This window comes from Manacus vitellinus, unplaced genomic scaffold (assembly GCF_001715985.3).
Source record: "Manacus vitellinus isolate BGI_N305 unplaced genomic scaffold, ASM171598v3 scaffold_427_pilon, whole genome shotgun sequence".
NCBI classification, from domain to species: domain Eukaryota; kingdom Metazoa; phylum Chordata; class Aves; order Passeriformes; family Pipridae; genus Manacus; species Manacus vitellinus.
In genome coordinates this window covers 1-9,251 of record NW_021940552.1, presented here as the reverse complement: position 1 = coordinate 9,251, position 9,251 = coordinate 1, and the positions used below count along the sequence as shown (strand labels likewise).

The window sequence follows — 9,251 nt, the reverse complement described above, 5'->3', positions numbered from 1 at the left end:
TTTTTTTCTGTGATGAAAGAGAAGCTTCAATTATAAAAAGAGCTTAAAAAATGGATGTAAACTATGACAATTGATTGTGGGTTTTGTAGTTTTAACAATTTAAACTGCTTTTCCAATGGCCAAATTCTTTTGCGACATCTATAATTTTACTTTCTATGAAAAAAATAGATTTTCAACTAATACTTATTACTTGAAAACAGTAAATTTTATTCCTGCCTTTGATCTGATGCAGTTGCACTTCTGATTTTTGTTTTCTTCCACAGAAGTACTGAGATTTTACTGATGTTATGTAACGCTTTGGCTCGGGGCCTAATTATTCCTTGGATTCCAGAGCCAAAACCTGCTGAGGAGAAAGAAGAAGATACAGCAGTAGACAATGGCAGAAAAGCTGCAGGAAAGAAACAGGAAAAGGCAAATGTCACCCAGTCTCTCTTGGTGGATCCTAGTGGACTTTCTGACATCCAAGCGGCCCTAGAGGTACAACCTCCTTATTTTTGTAGTTCCTTTTGTTCTGCTGTCATATATTACAATTCCTCTAAATTCAGTAGTGGAATTTTCTGTAAAAAGATACCATCTTTTGCAGTTCTGCCACACAGATCCTCCACTGGAGCTCCTTACCAGCTTGGGGCTCAGGGCTGTAACTTCCATTTGCCTTGTGAACTCACCTAAAGGAGATGTTGTCAGGCTTAGAGATGCGTGTGCAATAATTTTAAAATAACTAATGAATGGCATGTTCTGTACAAGAAGCTTTCCACATTTCTCCTGTGTTTCAGGTTTCTGTTTTTTTTTTTCCTTCTGGTGTTTAGATTTGTGAATTTGCCCTAAGTGTGATGACTGGAACCACACCTAAGGGAACCATCCCTGTTGCTGCACAACAACAGGTCATTGCTACCTGGGTGAAAGCAAAGCAGTTAAATCAGCAGCAGATCAATCTTGGCACTCAGGATGAGGTATGATTTCCCTGAAATCCTGCATAATAATGAAACTTTCCAAAGAAAAGTTAAACTCATATATTCATTTAATAATGACTGAAATTATCAATGTATAATTTCTTTTGTATGTTTCGATACAATGTGAAAATAAATTTTGGCTGTAGTTCCAACAAATCTTTATGGAACATAGCAAATTTTTCACATTGGCCATAGCAATGGGTCTACATTTCTTAAATCTACCCTCTGTTGTTTGCTGCCATGGTGGTATTTGTTATATGATGCCTGTTGAGCAGAATTGATCTTAAATTCATATGTGTAAAATAATAAAATGGCTACATTAAAAATTTTAAGAAAAGTCATCTATATTTATATCAACATTTACTATGACCTCTTTATGAATAGATTATAGACCTAGTAAGTTGAAAAGCAATATTTTATTCCTTTTTTTTTAATAATGTCTATAAAACTGGAATCCCCCAGTGAAATATGAAATCTACCTTCACTGTATTGTTGATGGGGATTTTTAGTGTTGAAACTGTAGTAGTTCAGAGTTCACAATGTTAATTAAAAATATATAAATACATAAAATTCCCCTTTTTAAGGACACAGTAGAGATGAGGACTTGCTTAAAGCAAATTGAGGTTTTCAAGTATTATTATTATTATTATTATTATTATTATTACCCTGTCATCTCAACTAATGTTCTTAATATTACTGACTTGCAAAAAAAAAAAATCTCACTGTGAATTTTTTGTTTCTGCTTAGAATAATGATGAAGCACAAAATCCCATGGCAAGAATTCTTATTGGTCTGGAAATGTATTCATGTAATGGCTTGGGTCTCATGGATTTCACTGTTCCTAGCTTATCTGAGGTATTTTTTTTAATTAGTTCTTGAGTTTTTAAAACTTGCATATTATAAATGTGATTTCAGTTTCAATTTTCAGTGGAGGCAAAATTAATTTGGAAACTTTTATTGTACCATTATTTCCCTTAAAACTTTCCAAATGGTTGAATATTTGTGACAGGAAGAAGATTTTTGTGACAGAGTATTTTCATTTCTCCAAAGAACAGATTGCATTAGAATTATGTCTATGTTGCTTTAACAGATTGTTTCCATAACCAACAGATGAGCTTTGTGGGTTCAGGTGAATTCTATACAGAACCATACTTCTAACCTTTCATTTTTCTTGTTGAGAAAACTTAGTAGAATCACAGAGTTGTTTAGATTATTGGAAAAGCCTCCTGAGACCATTGAGTCCAACCATTCCCCCAGCACTGCCAAGGCCACCACTAACCCATGTCCCCAAGTGCCACATCCAAATGACCTTTAAATCCCTCCAGGGATGGGGACTCCACCACTACCCTGGGCAGCTGTGCCAGGGCTGGACAATATTTTCAGTGAAGAAATTTCTTCAATATCCAGCCTAAACCTCCCCTGGCACAGCTTGAGGCCATTTCCTCTTGTCCTGTTCCTTGTTCCCTGGGAGCAGAGCCCAATGCCCACCTGGCTCCACCCTCCTGTCAGGGAGTTACAGGGAGGTTTAGGGTTCATATTAGAAGTATTCAAAATTTCAACAGGAAACTTCACATAACAATGAAGTTACTTTTGACAGTTACAAGGTAGAACAACTACACTTGGTTAATATTTAAAGAATTAGGTGACTTTTTGATGAGTCTTATACAATGTGTATTTTCTTAAAGTGCTTGCTTTTGGTCAGTCTTCTCTAATTACTCACACTGAATAGTGCCACAGTTTTCCTGTGATCCTGTTGGTTACCAGGCTGTTCAAGAGCAATAGAGGTAGTGTAGAAAGCTTTATACCTCATATTTTCAAAAGAGGGAGTTGTAACCTTACCTGTTTGATTACCACAGTTGTAATTTCTAACTCTTGTAAAGAGCTTTCTTAACTGAGATGTATTTCCCCATTTAGCTGGGAATCTGGTGGCATTGGCTAACACTTCTGTAGAAGTCCTTCTTTCACAGGACTAGGATTGGGGTCCTTATAAATATATAGGTATCTAATTCTAGTCAGTCTACAGATTTATGCCAAATACTATGAGTTTGCTTTAGCTGTTGCTTCACTGGCTTGGGTTTGTATAACAGTGTTGTATCTTTGTTTGGACCAATTCACTAACAAGCACCGTTATCCTAAAAAGGGGAAACTTTGATACATACAAAAGCAATGAAAACATTTAGATCCTATAATGAAACTAGATATGAAACAACATATAGATAGATAGAAGATAGATAGGTAGATAGATAGATAGATAGATAGATAGATAGATAGATAGATAGATAGATAGATAGATAGATAGATAGATAGATGTTTAGGTTGGAAAAGACCCCTAAGATTATGGAGTCCAAGCTTCCATATATATGACAACATATATAGCAACTATATATTACAACAACTGGTTGTTGTAAAACCACTTCTATCTCTCATTCTTACCTTTGGCTTAACTAAAATGGTCTCTGAATTTTGATAGTCCTGTTCCACTGATTTTTGAAAGAGGACTGAGGACATAGAATAAGTCTTGGCATATACTTCTGGCCAAAGGGCATGCACACTTACAGCTGGATTTGCACACACTGTAGTAATACTTATTACAAGATGAATGATGCCTCTCTACTGTATATTTTGGTTGTAATTGTAGCTCTTTAGTTTTCTAGATGGTTTTATTATGTACTTGTTCCATGTCCAGTTGGTTGTAAGGAAGTCACAGCTGTAAGCATGTAAGTGCTGTAGAACAGAGCATATTAAAACCCTGAAATTTAAACACTTTTTTTCTTCCTTTTTTTCCCTTTTTTCTCTTTTTTCTTTATTTTTTCCCTCCTAGTTAGTGAAATTGTCTTTAGAATGCAGTTGGTCGGATTCCTTAGTGGAGCTGCAGACACTGACACGACTGATGTATTTTGCATACGTATCACACGCCTATGAAATAGTGACAACTTGTTCCAAAAGGATCTTGGAATCAGATAGGAGTTCTGTCCACAACAGAGATACTAAGAAATATGATGTGTAAGTACGTGGAATTTTGCATGATACAGTGATGAACTAAGCTTTGAAGAAAGAGTATAGAAGGTAAATGCATCTGATCACATAACCAAAAATGAAAGAATCTTTTTTACAAAAAAGCTGTACAGTTAGAGATGAAAGTGAAAGTAAAAGGCAGTGGGAGCTCCAGATTGTGGCACCGGATCCAGTTCAGGAAGACAGATGAAGTTTGTTATCCAAGGAAGTCAGCAGGTCATCCATCCATGTGTTTGGGCATCTTCCCAGGGAGCATTGCTTTTCTGAAATGATCTCTGGCAATTTTGACCCTTTTATAATCTCCAGGCAGAAAATAGCTGATTCAAGTTCTTCTGCTGATGCAAATTGCTTCCAGTGCTGACCTGCATCTGGTACACGAAGGGCCTACACAGTTCCTGGGCCAGGATGGCTCTGGGGGTGATGAAAGGTAACAACAGCTCCTGTATTCCAGGCTCTGCTGTCAGGTAGCCTTTGTGGTCTTATTGCCACTATACATATGGGTGCAATAGGAATGTAACTCGTTTCTTTAAAAACCAGTCTCTTACTTAACTGATTATTTAAAACTTTTATTCCAAAGAAAAAAAACCAAAAAAACCCACAAAAATATTTCATATATAAATGGATCTATTGGTGGAATCCCTTATTATAAAAAGGTGGGATCCTTTGATCCTTCTATTTTTTATATAATTTCCTCCAAAAGCAGGAATTAATTTTATCAGAAGAGGGGAGAGTCAACTCCATTTAGCAGTAATTTTTTGGAATGTAGGAAGTTTGAAATAAACATGTGAAAGAGTTTGGATACAATATATTGTTCCTTTTTTTCTCTGCAAAATAATTTCTCTATTAAAAACAATGTTGTTTTCTGCCTGGGGAAAAAAAGCCATGTAAAACCAAGTAAGAGATCTTAATATGAAATACATATTTTCAGAACTTTACAGAAATTGGGAGTATACTTGCTGCACATCCAGCAACCTACAAAGTAATGAATGATAAAACATTTGATTTTTTGACAAAGAAATGTAGTCATGCATTGTCAGTGCTGTTTCCAGAAATGGAAGATGGGCTCAGTGTTTCCTGATAAAGCACAGCCTGGGGACAGAGAGGTTGATTTTGAGTGTGTTGCTGAGTTGTGCTGTGGGCACTGGTGCCCTCTCGTGCACACAGACCGTGGCTGTCAGTTCTCACACAGGGTAGAACAGAGCAGCTGGAGTGTGCATCTGGTCATGGCTGCATTTGTAACTAAGACCTTAAAAAATCCTGCAAATTGTATTTCTTCTTTTCTTACAAGGTCACTATTAGCCAAAAGTATAAATTTATTTGCTTATTCATTTTTAACTGATTAACTGTAGCATTGAAGCCTACATTGTTTTCTTTTAAATGTAGTAGAATAGGATTCATATCAACTTCTCCAGAACCCTGTGCATAAGTTACCAGACATAAGCATTACAAATTCCAAAAGAAAGTATTAGAAATAGTCTAATTTTCCTGATTTCTGTTTTTAATTGCTTACTGTGTAAGTTCAATTTTGGACTAATATTTTGTTTGATGTATGACACTGAAACATGGGGAGAAAACTAAAAATCTATTTTCTTCCCTTGCTAAATATAGATAATGGTTTTTTTAATCTGATTTCACAGTTATATTCATTAGAGGTGTAAAAAAGATATTTTATTTTTTATTTTCACAAAATGTTCAGTTTTTAAATGTGTCCTGATTTTAAAGGAAAACTCAGTAGAAGCATTTCTAACTTCCAAAGCTAGGGACATCTATATAGTAGAAACTTGAAAAGCTCATTAATAGGAAATGGGATGGTCTTAGACTGGAAGACTTAGCACTTCTTGAAGTATTTGCCTTTATGCAGGCCAGGTAACAGACTGAAACAAGAAATGTTAAGCACTACTGCCTGGATGCAAGGACAGAGCATAATGGAAAAATTGTGTGGAAGAAAACACCTGCGTGTAGCAGCATCAATCGCCTTTGCTCAGAGTGCCAGGTATATTTTATTATGAGAGAAGACTAATATAAAACAGATCTAAAATTTGATTACAGATTTGGGGATCAACATATTTTCTGCCAAGACTGATAAAATGCAAAATAGTTGAGTTGAAGGGTAATCAGATTGCCAGTTTCAAAAAACTGCTTTTTTAAATAGTAGAACTATTCAGTTGCTGATTTTATTATACCAATGCATAATTTTTCACTAAATTTCCAAGCTTTTGCTCACTCAGGTGAGTACTGTGTTGTATCACTATCTGGAGAATTATTTTATGAATTCAAAGTAACATTTTCATTAAATATGCTCAAAGCTATTTGAATGCAGCTAAGCAAAATCCATGGCATGCTAATAATTGTTTTGTTCTATTTTTTAATGGTTCTTAAAATGAGAAATTAACATAACAGGAAGCCAAAAAAGTATATTATTCCAATGACAACATCTTAAGTAGATTTCTACTATTTTTTAATGAATGCTCTTGATCTAAGATTATGCAGAAATACAATAAAGTCACTAATATGATACTTATTGCTACTTCTGAATGTGTGAAGGTGTTTGGTATATAAAAATGGAAAATAGCTTTTGTACGAAGCTCATATGCTAACTCCTCACTGCTGAGATTACGTATGGTGGTGTGCAGATCAGGTAAACCCAAATATTTGTAGAAATAAAATCCTTTATTTTGGCTATAGTGGGATTGTTTTCCCTCATTAAGGTGTACTTCTCTTTCTTCAGGCATGCAGGTGAAGCTGGGAATTATTCCCTGGTAATGTTTGCAGCGAGACACTTTTGGAATGCATGTTTACCTTTGCTGGGCTCTCCACATGACAGAGAACATCTTAAAGAACCTACTGAAATAATTCTTAAGAGTATAATTAAAGCAGAATCTAAAAATAAACAGGTAAGAATTTCTAATAGGTGTTGTAAACTGTGCTTGTGTTTAGTGATTGATGCTGATGGTAAAGAAACTTCAAGATACCTTTCCTAAAAGGGGAAAGGGGCTTATTGCCATAAACACATTTGTGGTTTCTTAGCTGCATTCACATACCACACGTTACACATACAGGGACTCACATACTGATTTTTCCTCAATCCATATATAAATCACAAATAATCAGAGATGATGACTGGTCTCCTTATTATGGGTGTGTAGAAACTGATGAGTACAATGTGTACTTGGAAGCACAGTGAAGGTTGTAAGCTTAGTGGGACTTTGGCAGTGTTTAGATACATAACAGTAACTGCCCGTAAGCACAGTCCTAAAGTTTCATTTATTTCTAGGGATATATTTAAAACCAATAAAAAGGAATTATGTGTATATAGTTAACTCACCGCCACAGAGTATTTTCAGTGTGAATCCTTAGTAAGTTGTATTAAAAAGCAAAACTTTAATGTAGATAATGAAAGTTTACAGTTATAGGTAGCATAGATCTTTTATGTCTGAAAATGTTAGTAATTCTTAGGAATTAGAAGTGAGTAACTTCAGATAATAGTTAAGAAAAAATATTTTCTATGAACAGAGTGTTCAATATTTGATTATTTCTGGAGTTACTACATTTTTCAATTTTATAGTAATTTTGTAGTAACCCTTGTAAGAGGCAGGAACTGCTCTCCAGTGATCCTTGATTAGGCTAACTAGGGCAATTTTAAAATGCAGTCACATCTGGAGAAGCATATACCAGCAGATGTCCAGATTTTCATCCACCAATACCCCCAAATCCTTCACTGCAGGTCTGCTCTGATAGTGGGGTTTGCCCTGACACAGGTGCAGGACCTTGTTGAACTTCACCAGATTCACTTGGGTCCACTGCTGAGGCCTGTCAGGGTCCCTCTGGGTGACATCCCTTCCCTCTAGTCAATGAACCCAGCACTCACCTTGGTGTCACCAGCAGATTTGCTGAGAGTGCTCTCAACCCCCATGACTATGTCAGCGATGAACTGAACAGTATTGTCCCAGTAAGAACCTATGGGGGATACCATTGGGGGAAACCACTGGTTTCCACTTGGACATTGAGCCAGTGACTGGAACTCTTTGGGTGCAGCCACCCAGCAACTTCCTTATCCATCTAACAGTCCATCCAGCAAACCTCTGTCTGTTCAATTCAGCAGCAGCAAGGTTGTGGGGCACTGTATCGAAGGTCTTACAGAAATCCAGGTGGATGACACCCATAGTTCTTTCCTTGTCCACTGATGCAGTCACTCCATTGCAGAAGGGCACAAAATCAGTCATACTTTGTGCCTTCATGGAAGTAAATGCTGATTTGATCAAATCTGATAAATCTTTGATGATACTAATGTAATACTTATCCAAAGGTTGTGGCAGTAGCTCAGTTAACTTATTAGCACCATCCTTTATGTATTCAATAGTCAGCATGTCATATGTGGATCTGTTTTTGAAACAAGATAATGAATTTATCTTTGAAGGTGGAAAACTCTGCTGTAGAGGAGGGCAAAGCAGTTCACAAGTCTCCTACCTTAGGTTGAGACTTGTGATGGTCAGATTTTCACAGGTAAAGCCTGGAGCAGGGCTGTAGGCTAGAGAGCTCCAGAGAGTCTCTGCCAACCTCAGCTGCTCTGATTCTCTGAGAGTGCTTCAGGTTTTCATGTTATTTAATCAGTGTAAATGATTGAATATTACTGAGTCTGGTTATTGTCTTATTGGGTTTGTATTATAGGACTCAGTCTGGAGAAATGCCTGTACCTTTCATGTGCTCAAGCAGCTATTGAAGTTACAGATTACTAGTTGATATCAATGATATGGATTGGTTTACAGATGAAACAGAAGTTCAATAATCCTTAAAGATATAACTGAAAGATTTTTGTTTTCCCCTTTTTTTTATGTCTCTTTAGGAAGAGAAAGCAATGTGGCCTTTGCATCAGTGGATTACAAAGGATTTTCAAAGTATCGGGTTATCAGATGAATGCTTTCCCCCAGGCATGTTCTTCCTTTTTTGGTCTGGTAATAAAAGAAACTCCAGTATTTTGTAATACCATTATTCTAATTCTGCAATATATTAATAAATAATTTGAATATACTTCAAAGGTGCTGAGGAAGATCTGACATTAAGAATCTCCTTATATGGGTTATTATGCCACATATATGCTGATAAAGCTGACTGGGAGACAGCACTAAAAGTCCTGGATGAAGCTAATCAAGTTTTGCCTCAGACAAGGCACAAGCTGTAAGCTGGTTGACTTATTTTTATTAAATTAAGCATCTTTATTCTTGAGAAGAATAAAACTCTTAAGTGCTTTTTTATTTTACATTGGGAAAATATTACTACTTTTTATCA

General features: G+C 36.1%; 1 protein-coding gene across 1 annotated transcript; it reads left to right on the top strand.

Moving 5' to 3' along the window:
• The first annotated feature begins 1,723 nt into the window (after positions 1-1,723).
• Positions 1,724-9,134, top strand: LOC115307698 (cilia- and flagella-associated protein 46-like). The gene is made up of 6 exons (XM_029962136.1): positions 1,724-1,805; positions 3,772-3,953; positions 5,827-5,958; positions 6,694-6,859; positions 8,809-8,867; positions 9,002-9,134. The coding sequence occupies exons 1-6, from the start codon at positions 1,749-1,751 to the stop codon at positions 9,006-9,008; spliced, it is 603 nt and encodes a 200-aa protein (XP_029817996.1). The 5' UTR covers positions 1,724-1,748; the 3' UTR covers positions 9,009-9,134.
• Positions 9,135-9,251: the final 117 nt, after the last annotated feature.

Excerpts from the sequence above, each read along its gene's own strand:
- LOC115307698 (XM_029962136.1), top strand. The coding sequence starts at position 1,749 with ATGTATTCATGTAATGGCTTGGGTCTCATGGATTTCACTGTTCCTAGC. Across the intron at positions 3,954-5,826 it reads GATACTAAGAAATATGATGT|GCCAGGTAACAGACTGAAAC; the intron begins GTAAGTACGTGG and ends GCCTTTATGCAG. Across the intron at positions 5,959-6,693 it reads GCCTTTGCTCAGAGTGCCAG|GCATGCAGGTGAAGCTGGGA; the intron begins GTATATTTTATT and ends CTCTTTCTTCAG.